General features: G+C 41.7%; 1 protein-coding gene across 3 annotated transcripts in view; it reads right to left on the reverse strand.

The window, feature by feature from the left end:
* The window catches only part of bnc2 (basonuclin zinc finger protein 2), a 187370-nt gene that overhangs the window by 60980 nt on the left and 101756 nt on the right, over positions 1-24634 (reverse strand). For all 3 annotated transcript variants that reach the window (XM_077604763.1, XM_077604764.1, XM_077604765.1), the window contains 2 exons: positions 3826-3928; positions 1006-1241 (listed from right to left, as the gene is read on the reverse strand). In XM_077604763.1, coding sequence (XP_077460889.1) covers positions 1006-1241; positions 3826-3928 — 339 coding nt within the window. The remainder of the gene's footprint in view (positions 1-1005; positions 1242-3825; positions 3929-24634) is intronic.

Consider the following 24634-nt stretch of genomic DNA (forward strand, 5'->3'; position numbering starts at 1 on the left):
TTCATAAAAAAAAGATGGGGCTAAAGTGAAAAGTGGGATTTGATTAAAAGGTGTGTGTGATTGGTGCATAGAAAAGTGGCATTTCATGAGGTATTTTTAGAAAATGTGGTCGCTGTCGGCCTTCCCATTCAAAATAGATTGGACGTCTAGCGCTGTTGATGAGTTAAAAGATTGTGGCCCGCGTTAACGTCAACTCGATTTCATGTGGGCCGGACCATTTTAAATATAATATTTTGATTTTTTTTTATAAATGGGTTAACAGCCCTGAATATTCAGTTTTTTATAGATCTAAAACAATGTTTATTTTAGCTTTTTTGATATATTTTTCGATTTTACTAAATCATTTTTGAACTAAAAACTGAAAAAAATGGATTAAAAAATTACAATTATTGATTTAAAAGGGGGAAAATCAGGAAATTGAATATACATCTATACTCTTCATTTTAATTTGATCCTAAAACAGAAAGTCGGCACTCATGATTGACTCTCCCGGGCCACACAAAATGATGCGGCGGGCCAGATTTGGCCCCCGGGCCGCCACTTTCACATTTACACAGCAGAGTAAATGAAGTTGAAAGTTAATGGGTTAACAGGGAACATTTGTTTTGTTGTTTTTTAACATAATGGAATAAAAGTAACCATTTTTTCTCATATTGCTTTTATCGTTTGTATTCAATTTGCAAATAAATTTCCTGATTTTCCCCCTTTTAAATCAATAATTGTAATTTTTTAATCCATTTTTTCTGTTTTTAGTTCAAAAATCATTTTGTAAAATCTAAAAATATATTTTAAAAAAAGCTAAAATAAACATTGTTTTAGATCTATAAAAAAACTGAATATTCAGGGATTTTAATCAATTTAAAAAAAAAAATCTAAATATTATATCTAAAATGGTCCGGCCCACATGAGATCTGGTCACTATGAATGTAGCCTGCCAACCAAACTGTGTTTGACACCCCTGCCTTAGTATGTGTTGTGGTAATTTGGCGTTGGTGGTGGTCTTACCTGTAGTATGTATCCGCGCACGTAGTCCCGGAGGGTCCACCCCAGACCGTGCAGGATGTGCAGCACCTCCTCCTGCTTGAGCACGGAGAAGAGGCGGTCCAGCAGGATCTTGAGCCGCACCGGCACCGCCTGCGTGCCGTACAGCATCAGGCTGCTGATGTCGAACACCACGTTGCACTGCACGATTTCCACTTGCGTCGGATGGTACAGGTGCTGCGTGCTCAGCTTGTCCAGGGCTGCACCCCCCAAAAAAACGGAAAAAATCAATTCCCGTCATCGATACTATTGGTGGATCGATTCTTGTGATCCAGTCTGTTAGACTCCCGATTGTACCGCAACTGGGCGGTCTAGCGAGTGAGTGGCTCTGAGGTTCTGGATTCAAATCCAGGTCGGTGCACCTGTGTGGAGTTTTTGTATGTTCTCCCCGGCTTGCGTGGGTTTTCTCCAGGTACTCCGGTTTCCCCTCACATTCCAAAAACATGCATGATAGGCCGTGTGCGGTCGATTGGTTGCCGACCAAAAGACCGGCGACAAAACAAGGTAAAACAACACGGTCTTCGCATCAATAAAAGCCAACAATGGCCATGAGCAGTTTCACTGAGCCCACGTGTGAGTGTAGAAGAGTTTGTATGTACATGCGCTGTCCCTTTAAGAAGCTACGTTAGTTAGGGTCTTAACAAGTTCTCCAACAAAAAACAATAAAAGTCCGGGAAATGTGGAGCTTTTCTTTAGCCTAATATTTAATAGGGCATTAAGTATGACTAAATAGTAATTCACAGTTTGTATTTAGGGAATTTGAGCAACAATTTAAATGGTAATGATCAATAACCTTCCGGGCGACCAAAAGACCGGCGACCAAAAGATCGGCGATCAAAAGACTGGCGACCAATCGACCGTATACCTGATAGGCTGGTTGGACAATCTAAATTGCCCCTAGGTATTAATGTGAGCGTCAATGCTTGTTTCCTCGTGCCCCGCGATTGGCCGCCTCGTGGCTGGGTTAGGCTCCAGCACCCCCCGTGACCCTAGTGAGGATAAATAAGCAGTTCAGAAAATGAATGAATGCATAGCTGACTCATTAAACAATCGTTAAGGTCTCATCAGGACAGCCTCGGCTAACGTCAACGAGCTGTCACGGATGCTTCTGAAGTCCTTCCCTTGATGTTGAACAGCTTCGTTTCGGTCCTCTTTGTTGTTAATGGGACGCGTCTCAGCTGGCCTACTCCCAAACTTTTTATATTTTTTTATTTTTTTGTCATTTTGCTAAAATGTGCGCCCAAATTTCACCCAAAACTCCCTTTTTGCATCCGTTTAAATGACGACGGCAAGGTCAATCGGCGTCAAGATTTCCCAATCTGGACAAGTTTTGGGCGTTTTCAGGGTAAATGGCCCCCGAGAAACCGAATGGATTCTCCCCGCTTGGCCCCGCCCCCCCCCCCGTGGCGGTCTGGGTGACACCTGGCCGGGCTTGGCCCTGACAAGGCCGCGCCGCCAGACACGAAGCTAATAAAAAATGAAGAAGTGCTTGTCAGAGTGGCTGCCAATGCTGACATGAAATGAAAAGTCGGGGGAGGATGGACGCCTGACACTTCACAGGGAGCGGCTGGGAAATATTCACCCAGGGTTTTCGTGTCCATTCACCCGCCGAGCCGCTCCAATTTTTACGCGGCCAAACAGGTGTTTTCTTTTAGCCGCCTTTTTTCCACTCCTAGGTCACTTTGTACTTTTGGCTTCTTTTGTTTTTGGGGTTTTTTTGTGTTACACCTGCGTGTAGTGTGGTCGCCGTCCAAAAGAATTTGGAACTTGTAAAAATGCAAAAAAATAAAAACTGTAAAAAATTTAACAATGGAAAAATGCGATTTTTTTTGTTTTCCTGGCATAAATTTTTAATTTGATGGAAATACAGTAATCCCTCGAATATCGCGGTTGATGTAGACCAGAAAAAATCGTAAAGCACAGGTGTCAAAGTGGCGGCCCGGGGGCCAAATCTGGCTCGCCGCCTCATTTTGTGCGGCCCGAGAAAGTAAATCATAAGTTTCTATTTTAGGATCAAAATCAAATGATGATAGATGTACATTACAATTACAATAATTGTATTTTTTTCATCCATTTTTTTCTGTGTTTTTAGTTCAAAAATCATTTTATAAAATCTAAAAATATATTTAAAAAGCTAAAATAAACATTGTTTTAGATCTATAAAAACTGAATTTTTCAGGGATTTTAATCCATTTATTAAAAAAAAATCTAAATATTATATCTAAAATGGTCCGGCCCACGTGAAATGGAGTTGACGTTAATGCGGCCCGCGAACCAACCCGAGTTTGACACCCTTTACGACGAAAAGGTTCACCCCTAGTATAACTACCTTTTTTTCAGGGGAGGGGCTTCTGCTTGCGAGTTTCAGCGTGGATTTTTATTTAAATAATAATAATAATAGCAGAAAAAAAATTGCACTAATTGAAGTCGCGATAATCGAGGGATTACTGTAGAACCTCGGCACGCCAAACAACAAAATTGTAAAAATCAGGGTCAAGTCAACGTTGTGTCAAATTGTCAAATAAAAAAACATTTTTTTAGACTAAAATCAAATCAAAAGTCAAGAGATGACTATTAAAAACTAAATATTACAACCCATTTGTAACAAATTTGCCACTAAAACAATTAGCACATTAACATTAGCAATGCAAAAAACATACTTGTATATATAATTTATACAAAAAAAATCCACCCAAACAAGTTTCCAAAACCGAACATTTCTACCACATTGTCTGGTATTTATGCAATTTTCCCCCCCAAAAATAAAAATTAAAATTTCCTTACCATGAGCTACCCAGCCATGTTTGCATTGGTCGCAGGTGCGCATGTTAATCTTGCCTGGCTGGAAGCACTCGCACGTGCAGTTGACCAGCGTGCAACGAATGGCCTAAAATAAAACAACAACAAACAAATATACATTATTTAACCACAAAAAAAAAAAGTTTTCCCCTCCATTTTGCTCGTCTCAAATGACAACCCGGAAAAAGCCGTGAGCGCGAATCAAAACATTGCTTCGGTCCGAACGGTTGAAGCAGCTGGAGGCTGTAAATTGGCCTCCGTCAGCCCGAGCGAGCAAAGCAGGAAGAAAACAAACGACAAACATTCATCTCAATAGGCCGCGACCGGCTTTTTGTTTATGACTAGTTTTTTATACCAGTCATAACTCAGGCCGTGACTTCACTACAATAAAGAGTCCAAAACTGCATTCCTCTCGAGGCAAATATTCTCGCTCACGTTCGCGTCTAGAGAGAATCTTCGGAAAACATTGTTTGATCGCAATTGTGAATTATGAATTTACAGTCGGCGGGGGTCACAAATCTGACGATTACGCAACGATGGGCTCTTCTTTTAAGGGGCGTAGTTCGGGACTATCTTGTTATGGTTAGTCCATTTTTTTTTTTTTTTGTGTGACAACTCACCATTTAACCGGAAATTTAGGCGTTGTAAGAATATTGATGACATTTGGCTTGTTGAGTACTTAAATTACTAAGAAGAATTTAAAAAAAAAATCAAAAAATCAGGGATAATGATTAAAAAATGATGAATTCTGAAAAATTGGTGATCATCAGTTAGATTCAAATTGTCTCATTTTCGGGATGTCTTTTTTATTGAACTTTATAGGGCAAATAAATACTATTATGCTTGACCACTTAACCTGGCATCCATATATATATATATATATATATTTATTTATTTTTAATTTTATTTTACATAATTTACATTTGGTATTATAGGTACATGACCCAAAATAAGGATCTATTTTTTCTTAATATTAAAATAATATACAGTTCATTTGACATTTTTATTACATAGATTAAATCATAATAGAATAATTCTTAGTAGATATTTTTTCCCAAAAATTAAATTATGATAATGAGCAATTATTTCCATAAAGTTTCAAATTAATAATTAATTAACAACAAACAACAAACACATTTCACAAGTTAAATCGAGCCCCATCAATGTTAAAATCCTTTTGTGTAAAATGATCCAGACATTTTACAAATTAGAAAAAAATACTCACAAAATTATTATTATTATTATATATAATTTTTCCCAATCCAGGCCCCACAAAAGCACATAGCGCCCCCCAAAACTTTCATTTGACACCCGCCAGTCGAACTAAAAATCCTCAATCCGTTAGCAGATTGCTGCCTTTCGCTAATTATCTTCCGCTAGCGTTAGCGGCAGACGCAAACAAACAAATGAGAACATCAAGCGCACCTCCGCTGTTTCCGAGGCGGCGTCTGACAGCTGACGAGATAGTTAAGGCCCGTCTAATATGGCAATTAGAGCGTGGCGCTATCTACGGGGCTGCCGCCGCCGTCGTGACAAGGCGCCCCTCTAATCACGGACTTAGCGCCAACCTCCTATCTGGCCCATTAAGCAGACGGCGGCGGGTTCGGATATATATATTTTTTTCTATTCCGCTTGGATTCCGAGTTGTTAAAAGCTGACAGAGGAAGAAGTTGAAAGAATACAAATTGATTACAAGGCTCTTAATAAGGAAGCTCGCGTTCAGATGCGTCCAAGGCGGCCATCAGAAACATCTGTGTTTGCTTTAAAAGACGAAACAAAAAAGGATAAACACCGACGCCAATGGAAGTCGGAAACTGGCTTCGGTCAGGGACGGACGGACGGACGGACGAACGGCGTTCCCCTCGCACGTATTTGTCACAGGAGGTTGGGTCGGGATTTGGGAAGCGTCGTCTTATCTGCGGCCAAGATGGCCGCATTAGTCACTTTGTTAGCGTCTCGCCAGCGTTTCCTTTTTGGCTCGTAACAAGCAGATGAACAAGAGAAAAGACGGGACGGAGACCAAGTCGGAGGAGTTTTACAGTCCGACTTGGAAAAAAAGACTGTTCCTTTCAAAATCTCGCACTTTGGTTGCCTCTGACTTTTGATGGACAGCTTATCTGGTCGCACCTGGCAAAAAGTACCGTATTTTCTCGCATATAAGCCCAAAATGGTAGAATTCGACAATTTTTCTCGTACAAGCCGCCCCCTGATTTACAATTTTCACCTCCATGTTCATGGTTTGAATAGGGAGTACAAATGTGTTACTTTGAAGGGGAAATCTTAAAAAGGAAAATTGCACGTGGTATTTCTAACATACTGTATACCGTATTTTCACGACTATAAGGCGCACATAAGTCTTAAATTTTCTCCAAAATAGACAGGGCGCCTTATAATCCAGTGTGCTTTATATATGGACCAATACTAAAATTGTTATCACGAGAAAATAAAATAAATCAGTGGATAGGGTACACCATCCTCTACAGCTCACAACTACGGCAAGCAGCCCCCGACTCTACTATTTTCCCCGTAGAAAAAGTACTGCGCAGTGACTGCTGGGATATATAGTTCTTTTGTCAATACACCCAATGGATTGTGGCCTGTATACATCGACATCAACAGCTTTACGAAGGGTGGCAGGCAGCGCTAGGCTGGTTACGCTAGCTACTATTTGCAAATGGATTGTGGCCGCCTGGACGAACGTATAAAACTCAGCGTTTTCGATGACTCATTTGGACAATTGTTCAATTTGGACACAGAAAATGAGGACTTTGATGGATTTGCGGGTGATGATGACGTGAGTAAGTTGTAAAATGGCTAGATAAAGTACAACCGAACTCAGTTTTGCTTCCGTTGCCTTTTTAAAAAGTGTTTTTAGCGTGTGTCTGTATGTTTAAGCTGGTGTATATTTTGCCATGCCTGGCTGCGTCTATAAAAACGGTGCGTCCTTTGTGTGTGTAAAATACAGAAATAGCACTCAATATTGGCACTGCGGCTAAAAATGCGATGCGCCGTATAGTCATGAAAATGCGGTAAATCGGGTGTTGCCTGCACGTAGACAAATTCAAAAAGGAAGTCATGGTATCGGTGCAACAAGGAAGTGTGTCCGTAGCGGTCTAGTTTGTCATCCTTAGGTAGGATGGCGACTGGGATATGTTTTTTAATGTTGGGATGAAATACACGGTAGTACAGTTTGGTTCAGGTGTACGCTGCAAAATGTTAGGAAAGTTCGTAAAATATTCGCCCAAGCAAAAATCGTAGACACAACCGGACCACAGAAGCGACGATCATCTTTGACTAATCACATCCTGTTCGGCTCTCCGTTGTTTTTAATGCGGTAAACAAACAGACGCCGGTCGGCGAAGCCCCTCCCCCCGAAAACAATACAAACCCACCCAGCTAGCCTAGCATTGTTCCTCCCCCCGCTTTATCCCAATCCCGTGTTCGACACGTCGCCGCAGACCACAATTCTTGTCGGGCGAGTTAAAGCAAAGCTCGTAAATGAAAACCCCGTGTGCGTAGCATGTGTTTCGCCATCGCACAACGCCGGGAGCGTCCCGTCCCATCGCCCCCGACCCCCCTCTCGCCCCACCACCCGCCGCCCGTGAAGTATTATCTCATCTGTGAGCTTTAGCTGACGAAAAACGCTGCCAATTTCCTGACAGAAATGTGCAGACAATGTGTGTCGGGGAAAAGAGGCGCGGCGGCGTTGCGTGTCATAAAGACCCTGGCCTGGGATTGAGTCGTCAGGACCGCACAGTGTCCATATTGGAACCAGGTGACAAATAACACTAGGGGCTTTGTAGCGCCGGCTAGTCATAACATGGCAGCGCGCAAGCTAATTGTCGGTTACTTTTTATTTCTGCTTGTCTTTCGGCTTTGCTTAAACTTTCCTTGACTTTTAGGGGATGCCACTGCAAGGGAAGTCGACATGTCAAAATCGGACACGGCTCCCCCTGGAGGCAAACGGGCGTACCACGTCACCCAAATGTTTTTTGATTTGTCAAAATGGCGACATAGGTTTGAGTCGGGAAATCGTAAGCAAACTGTGATCATGATCATGGAAAATACCTTTGGTTTTTATCGTTTTTAATCGCGCTTATCGTCAAAAGGGTCACGGGGGGTGCTGGAGTCTATCACAGTCAACTACAGGCCCCTAGCAGGGGGACATCCGGAAACGGTGGCCAGCCAATCTAATTCTTATCTTGTAACAATGACGTCATCGGAGCCGATCTCTGATCACATAATCTGATGCACTGGATTCATTCCCCTTTCATGTTTGTAAAAGGGTTCAAATTTTCTAACAATGTAATTGTGTCCGATTCCCGATCACGTGATCAGACATCTTAACACTTAACACATCGAATTCAATGACTTTTCATTATCCAAAAACCATTACAAAACAACAACAACAACAAAAACATCCAAGTCGACCGGCATAAAACTCAACCTCTAGACCAGGGGTAGGAAACCTATGGCTCGGGAGCCATACGTGGCTCTTTTGATGGGTGTATATGGCACCGTGGGTACTCGGATGTTTGGTAGCCCGGACGTTTGGTCGCCCGGACATTTGGTCGCCCGGACGTTTGGTCGCCCGGACGTTTGGTCGCCCGGACGTTTGGTCGCCCGGACGTTTGGTCGCCCGGACGTTTGGTCGCCCGGACGTTTGGTCGCCGGACGTTTGACAACACAACAGAGAGTTTACTGTTGAAACCAGCTCTCAAAATTATATTCATGAGAGAGAGAGAGAGAGTTTAATATCTAAATATCTACTGTTGAAACCAGCTCTCAAAATTATATTTACCCGGGCGACCAAATGTGCGGCGACCAAACGTCCGGGCGACCAAACGTCCGGGCGACCAAACGTCCGGGCGACCAAACGTCCGGTCACGGGCACCGTGACACCTTTTTAATCCTAACTTTTCTTCATTAGACTCTTCTTCTCATTGATACTCATTGATTAGCAATAGTGAAAAAATATTCTCAAAATAATTTTTAATAAACGCACCCATTTTCATGTATTTTTACCTTGAAATTCCGAGTACGGCTCTCAAGGAATAATGTTCAAAAATACGAATTGCTTCTCCGTCAAAAGGTTCCCGACCCCTGCTCTAAAAAAAAAAAAAAAAATCGACACGTGTATTCATTCCATCCCAATTTGGCCTTGGCGGAGTCCCACACTCCGCTTTGATTAGCATCTGACTCCAAATAGCGACGCTACGCCAAATAAACAAATACAGATGACACTCTGCAATGGGGAAAAACATAGAAGACAATCCAAACCCATCTTGTCCGTTCAATCCCCGCCACGCCAAAAAAAAAGTCCCGTCGTCGCCCCCGTCAGTTCCTCTTTGGAGCCCCCGGTGGCTGCCAGTCACCGAGGCGGGGGTCCCCGTCCCTCCCCCCCCTCCGCGCAGCTGTGCATCTGGGCTCTGACACGGGCCACGGAGGGCCAGAACTATGCTAATGGCAACCAAATGGGCCGTGAGTCCCCGCTGGATTGGCAGGGAAATGCATGTGTTGTCATGTTTTCATCCGCAAGCCTTCCTTCCTCCCTTTCGCTTCAAGGCCTCGTACGAGGAAGCCGCCACCTCGTTGTTGCGTCCGGGCTAATGATCTTTGACAAACTGCGAGTCATCTGTCGTATCATGCTAATTTTTAGCGGCGTCCAATCAAACCAAAGTGATAATAACAACTCATTGGGAGATAAAAACGCTGGACGACTCGCGTGATGAAAATCGAAGTATGACGGATAGGAAACGAGCATGTTTCCGTTTTTTGTGACGCTGACGACATGAGGCCGGGGAGGTCCGGCAGCGAGCGTTTGATTGATAGAGGAAGTTGATTGAATTATCCTGTTTAATTGGAAAAAGGGACATCATGGAAAAAATGCGGGGTATAAAATGTGCTTTTTTAAGCATAATCGGGTCGTTCAAAAGTTTGTCCAAATTATAATAATATTAACTGAAATTGAAACTTTAAAAAATGTACACTGGCTAACTGTGATGAATGTATTATACACTACAATAGCTTTCAAATGACACCAATTATGAAAAATCGGATTGATATCTTTTTTAAACACTTGAATTAACAGAGCACAGTTAAGGTTTCTCCCCTATTTCATATTTTACAAATTTATCCATGTACAGTTTGTCTGTTTTATTCTACAGTAAACATAATTTGCATTTAAATGTGTTGTTTATTAGGATGTACTACCACTACATTATTGGTTAAGCATTTTTAACCATAATTTCAACAATAATTTATGGTTAAAAGAAATTCGCCCACTCAAATTTGTTATCGCAACTTGCAGAACTTTGGTCTCAGTGACAGAAAACATTAGAAATGATTGAAATTGATTTGCATTGACATTGAATGTGACTTGCATCAATAAATCTAACTGATAAAATGGCGAAAAGACAGTGTTTGACTTTAAAGACGATTACAAAACGCAAACAAATTGTTCCAATGGCGACAGCCTCATCTTTCCATACAATAATTACAATAAATCCACAATAATTCCTCTTTTCTAGTCACTAAGCAGCATTTTAACGCAGCAATTTGTTGACTTGATTTCCAGATCATTGGAAAAAGAACAACATGGCGAGCACTACAAACATCTCGAGTCGCTTTTACCTCCGCCAGCATAGCAAGACGATGCCTTCAGGTGCACTGCGAGAGTCGAACGTCCATGTTGGCGACAAACGGGGTCCGGTGTACGACAAGCCGCGAGCGAGAGACGGTAAGGATGTGATGACAAGACGAAAGGATGGGCCGAAAAAAAAAGTGTGTCACTCGCAAAGAAAAGGAAAAGTCCATCTAAGTGTGTGTTTTGTTTCTTCTCTTTATCAGGCTTACAAAGTTCAAAGATAGAAGGGACCAAATGACAGCCAGACGTCATTCCCGAGTCAAAGGGTGCAACGAAAATGCTTCCGATTGCCTCATTTACAGAAATTGGGGTAAAAAAATATCAGGTATTTATTTGTTTTTAAGTATTAAAACAAGATCACTCAATGTCATTCTTAACAACTTAAAGGAATTTGATGTAATTGTCAATGGAAGTCAAGTGTTAAGGACTACAAACAAAAAAGGAGGATGCTAATACGGTGTTAGCTAGCGCTACAATGTGCACATGCTAATACGGAATGAGCCTAATCGAGTATTTATTTATTTTGGAGTATTAAAACAGCATCCCTGAATGGATTTGATGTAACTGTCAATGTAAGTCAAGTGTTAAGGACTGCAAACAAAAAAGGAGGATGCTAATACGATGTTAGCTAGCGCTACAATGTGCACATGCTAATACGGAATGAGCCTTATCAGGTATTTCTTTATTCTGAAGTATTAAAACAGCATCCCTAAATGGATTTGATGTAACTGTCATGGAAATCAAATGTTAAGGACGACAAACAACAAAATACGAGGATGCTAATGCGGTATTAGCATGTGCTACAATGTGCACATGCTAATATGTAATGACCCTAATGCGGCTACGGGATTTCAATGATCAAATATGCACCGGGGGAACTGAAAAAACAACACATTTCTCGTTTTTGTGGACATAAATATGAATTAAGCTAGTTTTTATTTTCCCCGAATTCCTAGCAATTTCGTAAGCGACGACACTCGACTTCAGCCGCCATCACGTCAAACCCACGGACGGATTCCCATGTCAAAATTGCGACGGCCTTATCGTGAGAGTCATTCCGTGCAAACGTCTCCCCGCGTCCCCACGCTAACTAATGAACGGCGGGCCGGCGTTTAAAGGGCCCGTAAAGTGTTCGCAGCTGCGACGATCTGCCTCGCCTTGGCAGTGGCATTGACTCCGGGGTGGGAGGACCGGCAAGGCGGGGGCTCGGGGGGTGGGGGACACATGTGAGTGCAGCTGGACTCAGGGAGGACGAACGGGTATGAAGGGATGAAGAAGAGCTGGCAAGAAAAAGAAAAAAAAAAAAGACCGCAAAGTCTCCGTGTTTCCAGCTGCTTTTCTCAGGGGCTCGGTTTCGACCCCCCCACCCTCAGGTCCCAGGTTGCGCCGAGACTCGCACGCGGTTCCAACGAGACGCCCACTTCCACCCTCCCCTTCCACGCCTCACTTTGGGCCATCTTTGTTTAGACAGGGCTCAGGAGTTCCAGAAAAGCTCTCTCAGATGTGCTGAAGTAAGGGGAAAAACAAAACAAACTGACCCTCACACACACACACCAACACACACACACACACCAACAAGTACTTTGCACTCACACGTGTGACACGTACGAGCTCAGCCGAAATAACACTTTTAACCGCAAAAAAATCACCAGGAAAAGGTGGACTTTTCTTCGCGGAGGTATGCATTTTTTTAACTGTGTGTGTGTGTGTGTGTGTGTGTGTGTGTTGTGTGTGTGTCCCGATGCTTTGGATCACAGCGGCGCGGCGGGCCCGAAGCATACCTCGACATGTGTTACCTCTTTGTAATATTGACTTTGTTATAGCTAGACGAGTGGGAGAATCGGGCCAGAGAGCGGGGGCCTTGCAGTAGTGGGGCCCCCCGAGTTCGCCTGAAAACAAATACCTGAACGAACTGTGAAAATAGAAAACACAGAACCACAATGATGGCCCTCCGTTATAAAAAAAAAATAGGAATAGAATAAAGGCGAAAATGTAGACTCGTCCTAGCTGACCTTTTGTTTTGTCGCTGGGCTTTTGAATTTGGAGCAAAAAGCGTGTCTAAACAGCACCTTTAATCCATTTCGGAGATCAATGGAGGAGTCCACTTGGCGCTTTTCCACACGGGAATTCGGTTGTCGTGGAGAAAAGTCTACAACGTTTTATCTGGAATAGCAAGTTTCAATCAATTGGTTTAACCTAGAGGGGGGGGATTTTGTTCAAACTACTTTTTATTGACTCGCAGCAAAATATTATTGAATGTGGTCCGCACAAGAAGCTTAAGTTCAACCTGCACTTTTCCGCTTTAACATTAAATAAATTAATTAAGTAGTCACTTTGGTGGGACACGGTAAAGTGAATCAAGCACATTGAATTAATGGCTAAAATGAAATTTCAATATACTTTCTATAGTCCCCCCAAAAAGATGACAGAAATCCCCCCTTTTTTTTAAATTAAATTAATAAATATTAAAAAATGAGAGAATATTTTAACATTTTTGTTGCATTTAAAAAATATATCTATTAATTTTTTTCTGAGCGTGATTTATATTATAAATTAAAATTCAATAGAAATGAGAAAAAAATATGAAAATATACAAATATTTTAGTAATCACAGACGCAGATTTCAAACATACGCACATAATTATTCTGCTTTTCTCGTCACTAAGTTGCATTTTAAAACTACAATTTGGACAAAAAGTTCCGATGATTCATGAATTATTGCAAAAAACACAAGGCTAACATCTTTAAGCCAAAGTTGGTGGACATAATGGCCGACACAATTACGATTTGAGGAGGTAATACCAAAAAACTACAATTAAAAAACATAAATAAATAAGAATAATTACTACTAACAGTCTCAAAAAATATTTCACTCCCTTTTTAGTCCAACAATGTCCTCCCCAAAAAATCACCTATCAAAACACACTCACAAAGCCACATTTTAAACAGCAATTTCACAAAAACAACAACACCGAAAACCACTCAAAACATCTCAAAATCGCAACACATAACGACCCTTTAAAAAAAACATACCAACTAAATAAATAACTAAAAAATACAAAAAAATCTCCATATTTTTTTAAAGAAAAACCTACCAAATCAAACCAGCCTACTTAATTTCCCTCCACTTCCATAATCCATAAATTGACAATTAATCCCTTGCGTGGAGAAATAAGGGACTTTCTAGATGAGACGATGTTATGTTTATTTGCAGAAATAAAAGATTGATTATCATCTCCCTGGCGGTCCCGCGAGTGCGACTCCCATCGTGACTTTTGCTTACTCCTTTGAATAATGAAGGCGAGCCATTTGAATATTCCCTCTGTATATAAAAGGGGGGGTATGTTTTTTTTTTTTTCATGCCACGCGGCAATATTAGGCATGCTAATTGGGCTCTTTGGACCTTCCCCATAGAAAGGCTAAATTAATTACTTATGTCGACAAAATGTCAGACACGTCGATCTAATAAGTACATCTGTTTTCAAGCCGCCTCGTAACTTTTGCTCCGCTAAAGTTGCGTCTAATGAACGAGACCCCCGAATGTAAAGCTTTGACGTCCTCTTTGAGATATGTCGTGTTTTTTTGCGCTAATCAGCAAAGTGACTGGGTTTGTTTTTGTGTGTTTTTTTAATTTAGTTTGGAGTTTTTTTGCCGGGCAAGCTCATTTTTTATGCTCAAACATGCCACTTTGTAATTATTTGCCTGCCAGCGTATGTTTTTAAGACTGTCATTTGAGGGGGAGGGGCTTCTGGGGTCTTCTTTTTATTCGGATCAGCGTTTTTTTGCGTGTAAGTGTAGATTAAATCGTGTTTTAGCAGTCCCATTGACGACGATGGACGTCCAATCAATCAATGTTTTCAATTATAGCTATTTTGTTGAATCAAGTAACGTCCTTTTTTTTTCAAAAAAAACTCATCAATAAAGTCATTGATTTTTCTTCTTTCTAACATTTTTATCTTGATGTCCAACTGAATAATCTGTCCACTTCAAAGACAGCAGCAACTTGACGGAGCTAATTATTTAATTTAAAAAAAATCTCAGTAATCAGTTTTTTCTGATGTCCCAGTTTCTTAAAACCCGTGTGCTCCCTCTTAATAGAGAATATTAAAAAGGAAATTCGGTACAGGCTCCATTTAAAAAAAAATCTTTTAACTACAGAAAGTACCGTATTTTCTGCACTATAAGGCGAAACTAAAAAACGTACATTTTCTCAAAAGTGGGCAGTGCGATTTATAATCCGATGCGCCTTATATATTTTTTATGAAATTCCCCACCAACTAGTTGACAACTCCTAACCACTACTACTATTACTACTTCTACAGCGCCATCTAGTGAACGCATAACACAACACTACTACTACTACTGTGTATTATAATCCAGTGCACTTTATATGTATATAAAATAAAATTTAAAATTAATTGAAAGTGTGCCTAATACTCCAGTCCACCTTTTAGTGCTATTTGTTTCTCTCTAAGTGGCCGTTAACGCAAAAAAAATCTATAAAGTCCTACAGTTTCCCACATTTTTTGCTGCTGAAAACGCAAATATCTAAAAAAATCCAAAAGCCACTTTAAAATCTTTCAAATAGAATTATTTTTTAAATCGTTTTTAATCGTTTGATGGTCCAATTGCACTGTTTTTGTTGTTTTTTGAGATCTTTTTGACAAAAAATAAACAAAAAATCTGTCTCCAAACATCAGAAACCGACTGGACAAGCAGCCGCTGTCAATCAAAATCATAATCCGCTCTCACTCACGTAGCGCAGGCGGTAGAGGGGTACTACTACGCAAAAACCGGCCCCCCCAAAACCCCAAGCCCCCGAGAGTCTCGGCCCTGCCGTGGGGCGGCGAGCGACAGCTTGCGCGGTGATGCTCCAGCGATAGGCATCATCGGCCTCGCCGCAGACTAATTGCTCCGCCGCTCCTCCGAGTGGCCTCGCTAATTAATTAGAAAGGCAGCAGAGCTGAAATTTTTAATCAGGATGGCGGGCTGGCCAGCTAAAAAAAAAAAAGCGAGGTGCGGGGGGCTTAGTGGGGGTGGAGGGGGGGTCTTTCCGGGACACGCATCAGCTCATCATCCTGTGTAATCCACCTGACACTGATCCGGTGGTCCTGTGAAGTGTCGCGTGCTTCGATACTCATGCGATCCGGCGGCGTGATAAGAGAACATTACAGAGGTTTTCAATTAAGAGGCGCGGAAATTCGATTTAGCGCGTTTTGACATTTAAGGTTTCCGAAATGGAGTTTTCTTTACATAAACTGGAATTCCCATTCTGAACTCTTATTAAGTGTAATATTATTTTTTCTACTTCCTACTTTCTGTACTTGGCTAATTAAAGTCACTCAATCTTGGTAGATACGCTTTTAAGTTTTTTTTTTGCGTAATACTAGGGAGCGATGACTTTACTGATAGCTGTAGTTTTTGTATTTTGCAAATTGCAGAACTTCCGAGAAGGAACCTAATTTGGCACTTTGACGCGGAATAGTCTTTTGGTCTGAATTGATCATTCTGAATATAAGACGAAATCACATGAAAAAAACATGCTTTTATCAATAGAATTACATTTACAATAGCTCTTTAACAAAACAAATGGCTGAATGTTAAGACCAACCTTATGTATACATCTGTGTGTGTATGTATGTATATGTATTATATGCATGTGTATATGTATGTGTATGTATATGTATATGTATATGTGTGTATGTATATCTATGTTTGTGTATGTGTGTGTATGTGTATATGTATATATATATATGTGTATGTATATCTATGTTTGTGTATGTGTGTGTATGTGTATGTATATGTATATATTTCAGCAACACGCTTATTTATTTATTAACTTATTTATTACCTATTTTTTATGTCTAAATTGTCTTTTACTGTGTCTGTATTCTCACCCGTTTGCTACTGTGACAATAAAATTCCCCGAATACGGGATGAATAAAGTTATCTAATCTAATAGAAAACATCCAGATTTTGGTTAACCATTCATATTTTTGTACTCCTGGAAAACAAATCCAAAACATTGACAGCACTAGACGTCCAATCCGTTATAACTATCATACATTAACCACTCACATTTGAGCAATAACTCAAAACAAGTCATATCCTGGTCTTTCCTATCCTCCCACGCAATGAGTCAAGGCCGCAAAAACAAGGTCAACACAATCTCTTAACGATCAAGCATTCATTCTCCTAATCATTCATCAAATAATAAGCATCTACCGCGACCAATCGCTCTTATCGCCCCACACGGACAGTCTCCGCCATTTTTAGGACGCCTCGCAAATGGTCAAATAACTTTTCCAGGCCGCTTTTGAAAAAGTAGCCCGCGTGTTAGCGTTAGCGGGACGGCCACTTCTCGAAACGCTAATGAGGTGACGGCGGCGCGGATCCCCGGCAAAGGTCCTAGCGAGACAGCTTTGCCGCGCAGCTGCGCCGACGCTCCCGAGGCGGGAAGATCCGTGCCCCGTCGCCGGGCTAATTAGCACGTGTGAGCGAGGGGGACGGCCCGGTCTGATGTGTACTCAAGTGGAGTAAAACACCGGGGCGAGGACCGTGCTAATGGCCCATTTCCTCCCAGCGGGGGCCCCTCCCCGATGCACGCGACGCCGTCAGTGCGGCCGCGGGGGTGCCGGCCGGCCGGCGGGGGACGAGGTGGACCCGTCGACGGGCCGGGTGGCGTCGTTACGCTCGTTTGCGTCGGTGGGACGTTTGCTAGCATGGGGGAAAATAAGTCGAGTGGATTTAGAAAAGTGGGACGCCGTACCCTAAGTGTCCAAATTGGACGTCTAGAGACGTCTGTGGTAATCAGTTCATGGGCAACGATTGGACAGTGGATTTTTGCGACTTATATTTTTATTCAAAAATTATTGCTCCCACAGTAATTCACTCGTTTCTTTTTTTTTGTTTTTTTTAAATAATTAATAGTCAAGCCATCCTTTGTTAAATTTGAATTAACATCATTTTTGGTAAGAACAAACTTTTTTTAAAATTATTTGATTTTTTATTTGAACAAAAATTTGTGTTATAATAATATTTTAAATGGAATTTCTGAAATAATATTGTTTCTGTATTTATTACCCAAAATTCTTTTATTATTGTTTTAAATCTTATTTTTTTCTTCAATTTAAACTTTCTGTTTATTTTTTGTTAACATTGTTTTACCTGAGAAAAGTAACAATAAATAATATTCGGTTATACTTTAAAAAAAAATTAATGGAAATAAACTTAACTATTTTATTTACTTTTCATTATTACAAATGTTTTTTTACATTCCAGCTAAAATGATGAATAATTTGATTTATTTATTACATCAATATTTATTTATTATTATTTATATATTTGAGTTATAATTAGTCAACTAGCTAAGAAAAATTGATGATTAGCTCACTATAGAAAAATGTTTATAAATACACTAATCTGCCACATCTTCATGTTTGTTATATTACTTCATAATCATAACGTTGTTGCTATAAATTTACATTAGAACACAAAACTAAGACTACCACATAAACACGAACAAACAGTTTTCCCAAGCAAAAGCCAATGTTTACAAACCCCTAATTTAACCAACTACAAAGACAACATAAACCACGAATATTTGCGCAAACTCTCTCGAAAACGACCAATCGCTTATCAAAACACTCCATATTTATAGGACGGCGCTAGCGTTTGTCCCCGGGCCAAATTGTGCGACTACGCTCAGCTAATGTCAGCTCGCCACTTAAAGCCGGCATTTCCAACATGTCGGGGCCAACTGGGAATACACGGGACGGATACGAGGAACAGAGTTTTTCCGCAAATGAAAGAAAGACGCTTTGCTGATGTTTGCCCGGAAAGACGTGCGGAGAAACTGAGATTGGCGTGGGCGTGATGTCACAAAGGAAGCGAGTGACGGCTTTTAAAACGTTACCAGTGGAGGTGAATGCGCCACGAGCGGTTGTTTCCAAATGGATTATTTTTATTTATTTGAGTCGAGTCTCGATTTGGACTGTGGACAAAATCGGACCGTGTATTTTGCGGACTATAAGTTGCTTTTTTGTCATACTAATTTGGCTGGGTCTGCCACAAATCGTCAAGTGTGACTTGTAAATGTTGTTTTTTCGCATTGGAATGTCGGTTTTTTTAGGCTTTAGTTATCTGATTTTTTTTTGTTTTTAGCCTCTTGTTCTGAATTTTTGTTTTCTGATAAAAAACAAAAAAAATCATCCAAAAAATGTGACTTATACTCCAGTGTGACTACATTTTTTTCTTTTGCTCTTCATTGTGAATTATTTAGCTAGTGCAATTTATAGTCGGAAAAATATGGGAAGTGTATTGTTTTTTTGGGGGAAATTCTGACATTTTTAAATCTCCAAAACAACTGTTTTTTTATGGTAGACTACAGAAATCGGAGAATATGTTGTAAGCTATGTGTGTAAATGTCATTACAAGTTTGGAAAGGTCTAATGATGTTAGTCATCTGTTTCCACGTCAGGTGTCCTCCCCCCGGCACCCCCAACGAGACCCCTTTTAGCGTCAACTGTCATCATCTTTGCGCTTAATCGCCCTGTCGCGCGTCCGCAGAGACTGCGATTAGCCAGTTGTCCGATTTTATTTTGGGGCGGACAAATTCCAGTTCGGGTTATGTAAACAAAAATGGGACATTCTGTGAAAAAAAAACATTGGACTTCTACCACTGTCAAAGAAAGATAATAGTTTAGATTGTTTTGTTTTTTTCCCAGATTATACCCACACAAAAATCCGTCCCTCGACCTTACTTTGTCAATTCCTGAGCTAAACTATTACAATCTCTGTAGATTAACTCAAAATTAAATCACGTTAATTATCTGAACACCTCATTAACTCACTACCAATGGGTTAACGTGGATTAACATGAATAAATATTTCTTATGGCATGTATAAAATGTCAAAGTTTTCTTTATAAATGAATTCTGTAACAGTTCATTAAAACTAAAATCGAAAAATATACGGGAGGGAAAGATAACTGAGGGGTTTCCAGCATGTGTACATCCTGACCTCTACCGCCCCCGGTGGCAACTCATCGTCACTACAAGGCAAAACTCATCCTGGCTTGTCGCGCCACATTTAAAATAAGCCTGCTAAAAACCACTTTCCAACTTATGATCGGATTCCATAACAGTGTGATTAATCGCGATTAACCCCGATTTAAAGATGTCCTTATCGCCCAGCCCTAATCATTACGTCTTCCTATATCCCAACCCGACTCCCTAATAATCGTTAACAGGACTGCACTCCTTTCATCCATTGCCAAGCACTCATAAGCCAACTCATTCTATTCGGATTTTTTTCCAAACGTAAAAAAAAAAAAAACGGGGAATACGCCATGAATACATTTTCTCGGTTAAAAAAAAAACGCAAAAACCCTTCCTGGATGTTCTCAAAGGAGCCCAGTTGTTTCTGAGCTTGTTAGCAAAAGACTCTGATCCCAGGTTGGCGACTCCATCCAGGCCTCTTAAGCGTCCGTCACCCTGATCTCTTGCAAAGCCGCGGAAAAGCAGGGAAAGGCAACCCGTCGCTGCAGGTGACAGCGCTCGCTGCCTTTTTCTTGTCAAATCCTGCTACACGAAAAAAAAAGAAAAAAAAATCCCCATCTGCCGTCCTTCCTTCCTTCCTTCCTTCCTCCCTCGGCGTCGGACTCAAAGGCTCAGCCGGCGAGCAAACGAGTGACTGGTCCTCGCCTCCGCCGCCACCTGCTGCCTATCATTCCTCCGCTTTCGACATCTAAGCGCGCTCTCGGAGGAAGAAAAAAAAATCTCAAGTCGAGCCATTGTCATTTCAAACGGCAAAATAAGCAGACGCCAGCGAGGCTGCCCGCTGACAATCGGCCTTGGCGCTTTTTGACGGTTAGCTTCCTCGTTCTTTCTTCCTCTTGAACACCATCCCCCCCCTCACCCCGGCAGGGACCCCGGTAGTCGGTTGTTTGTTAGCACGAACGCCTCTTTGCTTCTGGCGGTGCGCGAGGTCGGCTTTCTCGCCGTGACAGTTCCCTGCCTCTCGACAAGGCGGGAAATCAATACTTTGGAACTTGTAGCGTTGCCCTCTGTGTAATAACAGCCATGTCCGGGCAACCCGCGGGGGGATACACTCCCCCCGTGAACAACGAAGTGACAATAATATGGACTCAAGCGCGGGTGTCCAATCTACGGCACGCTGCAAAATGTGCATTGGTTCGTACCTAATAATGAATTTATTTTTGAATTTAGCCCATTCTGGGTTCGAGTCCAGGTTGGTCCGCCTGTGTGGGTTTTCTTCGGGTACTCCGGTTTTCTCCCACATTCCCAAAACATGCATGGTAGGCTGATTGGACACTCTAAATTGCCCTTAGCTATGATTGGTGGCCAATCTCCTTGTGCCCTGCGATTGGCTGCCACCAATTCAGGGTGGCTCCAGCACCCCCCTCAACCCTAATGAGGATAAAGTTGTTCAGGAAATGATATGATGAAATATGGCCCCCAAAATAAGCTTAAATACAGACTACATTTTGTTGCATTTCTCAGTTTTTATACTAAATTGAGCTAGGCAATAAAAAAGTGCCTTTTTAATATTTCTAAATAATATAGAAAACTATTTTTTACATGCATAAATTGATTTTGAAATAAATTCTATATTATACAGAGCTTGGTTGAGATTTTCTCGATTTGAATCATTGCGGTCGCTTGTTTACAAAAAAGCAGACGAGTGGTTAGCTCGTCCGCCTCGCAGTTCTGCGGTCTTGGGTTCGATCCCAGATGGGTCCTCACTGTGTCAAGTTTGCATGTTCACCCTGGGCTTGCATGGGTTTTCTACGGGTACTCCGATTTCCTCTAACATCCCAAAAACATGCATGCTAGGCTATCTGGCTAACAGTCTAATTTGCCCCTAGCTATGATTAGCTGTTTGTCTCATTGTGCCCTGTGATTGGCTGGCTACCGATTCAAGGTGTTCCTCTGCTTGGTGCCCATGATGAACTGGGATAGGCTCCAGCACCCCCGCGCGTTCATGATTGAAATAAATGCTTCTATTCTCATACAAGTACAATGTGATTTAAAAAGTGCACACAAAATTAATAAGATGACAAAAATTACATAAAAATGATATGCAATAAAAACAAAACGAGGTAGGAAAGCGACTATAGCGCATGATAGAGTTTGCTATGTTAGCTTGTTAACGTTCCCTCATTGGCTGCCATCAAACGATAAATTGATTACAGAATTGCGCTGGACGTCCACCATCGTCAGCGGCGCCGAAACCGCTTCCGCCGTCGGATCTCCGTCGGCGTTACCGACCCCCCCGCCCTCGCCATTTTTCGCTTCCGACAGAGTCAGGAAAAGGCATCAAATGAAACAGCCACTTTAATGAATTAGATATTGAGCTGTTCATTAAAAAAAATCAAAGTCAGCACGCTCGACACGATGCGCAGCGTAACCAGGGGATGATCGTCTTGTTTCGGGGGCTCGTAAACCGCCCCCAACCCCCCTCCCCGCCTTCCTCCCTCGCGATCTGATGACTTTACCGAATGTCGGCCAAAAATGTTTCATGTTCGCGAATTAGGTGACTCCGCTCTATTTTTCCTGGCCACTTGCACTTTCGCGAGGCCACGACTTGACGTTACACGGAGAGTGGAAGAGTAACGCGATACGCCGGCGCGGGAAGCGATCTGTTTTTCTTGGCCCGCCAAACGCTCCCAACGCCGCTGACGAGGAGAACGTTGGCCTTAAGAGGCCTTCTGACCGAGGGGGATCGTCCATATCCAATCGGAAGGCGGAAGACAAACAAAACTGGCGGAAGGGTCAAAAATGGCGTTTTTGTGGCGCAACTGCGATTTGCCCTACCCAAGATGGCCGCCAGATACACGTGTCTGCCATTTATTAAAGCAGTTTATTGAAATTTGTTTGTTCAAGTTTTAGCTGTATGGCCTTCATAATTACGATTGCAGCAATACTTGCAATATGTCCTTACCAACTGCTAGTTGCCCCACCCAAGATGGCCGCCAGATACACGTGTCTGCCGAGAATTAAAGCTGTTTATTGCAATTTTTTCGATGAAATTTTACATGTACTGCCTTCATAGTTAGGGTTGCGCCAATACTTGCAATATGTCATTTCCAACTGCTAGTTGCCCTACCCAAGATGGCCGCCAGATACACGTGTCTGCCATTAATTAAAGTAGTTTATTGCAATTTGTTTGTTCAAATTTTACATGTACGGCCTTCATAATTAGGGTTGCACCAATACTTGCAATATGTCCTTTCCAACTGCTAGTTGCCCTACCCAAGATGGCCGCCAGATACATGTTTCTGCCGAGAATTAAAGCAGTTTATTGCAATTTTTCGTTCAAATTTTAGCTGTATGGCCTTCATAATTAGGGTTGCACCAATATTTGCACAATGTTCTTTCCAACTGCTATTTGCCCTACCCAAGATGGCCGCCAGATACACATGTCTACCAATAATTAAAGCAGTTCATTGCAATTTGTTCATTCAAATTTTAGATGTATGGCCTTGATAATTAGGGTTGCACCAATACTTGCAATATGTCCTTTCCAACTGCTAGGTGCCCCACCCAAGATGGCCGCCAGATACATGTGTCCTCCGTGAATTAAAGCAGTTTATTGCAATTTGTTCGTTCAAATTTTAGATGTATGGCCTTCATAATTAGGGTTGCACAAATACATGCAGTATGTCCTTTCCAACTACTAGTTGCCCCACCCAAGATGGCCGCCAGATACACGTGTCTGCCATTAGTTAAAGCAGTTTATTGCAATTCGTACAAATTTTAGATGAATGGCCTTCATAAGAAGGAAAAAAATACTTTTTTCATCAAGTCTGTGGAATAATTTGACTCAATTTGAGAAAAATTCTAAATAAAAATATAGATTTGCTGTCTATTAAGAATCACTGGTGCATACCACATTATTGGCACCAATACCATTAAATTTTGCATTTTCCACCACCAAACTATGTAAATATTGAATGTTTCCGGAGTAGCGAGACCAATTATCACAAGAAAAACATCCTTTGCTCACAACTTCTGGACCAAACTGTGATTTTTGAGCCAAACAGCAAACACGTCCGAGCAAATCCCACAAGCCCAAAATCCTCTTTGCCATCCCACAGCGAAAAAAAAAAAAAATCCAGACGACCAGATGAGCGTTGCACATCTGTACACATCTGCACAGTGTCAGTGGTCCGTCCGCCTAGCTCGCCACCGATCAAATAACCAAAATACGAAATAAGTCGTCTGGAGGCCCAGATGGAAAAATCCCACTAAGAAAAACTTACGTCGGAAATCGTATCGGATCGGGAGATCCGCAAAATCAGCTGACGGCGTGCAAAAAAATACGCCGCTGGGACATCCCTATTAGCAAGTGCTAAGCGCACTTTGCATACCACCGGGAGAGACTACCTTTCTAATAAACAAGACAAACAAGAGAGTGATTTATAGTTTTAACCTCTTTGATGCCTGACTACAAATACCGAGCGGGATTTCACCCGCAAAAAAAGCCAGCGGGCTGCCAGGGAAACGGAACGACGTCCCGGGACGGCGGACGATCTGGAGAGGGAACAAAAGAATCCCGAGTGCAAAGGTTGTCGCACACGAGTCACACAAGAAGGTGGTGGTGGTGGTGGTGGGTTTGGGGGGAGATGGGGGGGTCCCGTAGGGGAATTTTTTCGCCTGCCGACCCGATCCACATCTGTTATTCGTTTGTACCGAGCTGGGAGGAAAATAGCAGGAAGCGTTCTGGCGGTGGCGTGAGATGAAAAGACGAGAAAATTGAATAAAAAAACATGTGCGGCACATACACCGTTGTCTCCCTGCATTTGCGCATCGCTGCAGCATTAGATTTTTTCGCAGGTGGCTTACCGCCTTTTTTCTTAAATGGATTCATGTTCTGGAAATTTTACAAATCAAAGCAGGAATTAGTATACACATAAACATAGCATAACATGTTAGCGTCATCTCTACATATCTGTTGTATATTTAAAAATATGTATTTCATCTCTACATATCTATTGTATACACCTTTTAATAACGGTAAAGACAAAATTTATTAACGGTAAAGACACAACATTCCACCTCAGCCTTTGACATTGGTAGATGGTATTTCTTGGCACTCAGTAAATGATAGTGTTCTGCATGCATA

Source organism: Stigmatopora argus, chromosome 7, assembly GCF_051989625.1.
Source record: "Stigmatopora argus isolate UIUO_Sarg chromosome 7, RoL_Sarg_1.0, whole genome shotgun sequence".
NCBI lineage: Eukaryota > Metazoa > Chordata > Actinopteri > Syngnathiformes > Syngnathidae > Stigmatopora > Stigmatopora argus.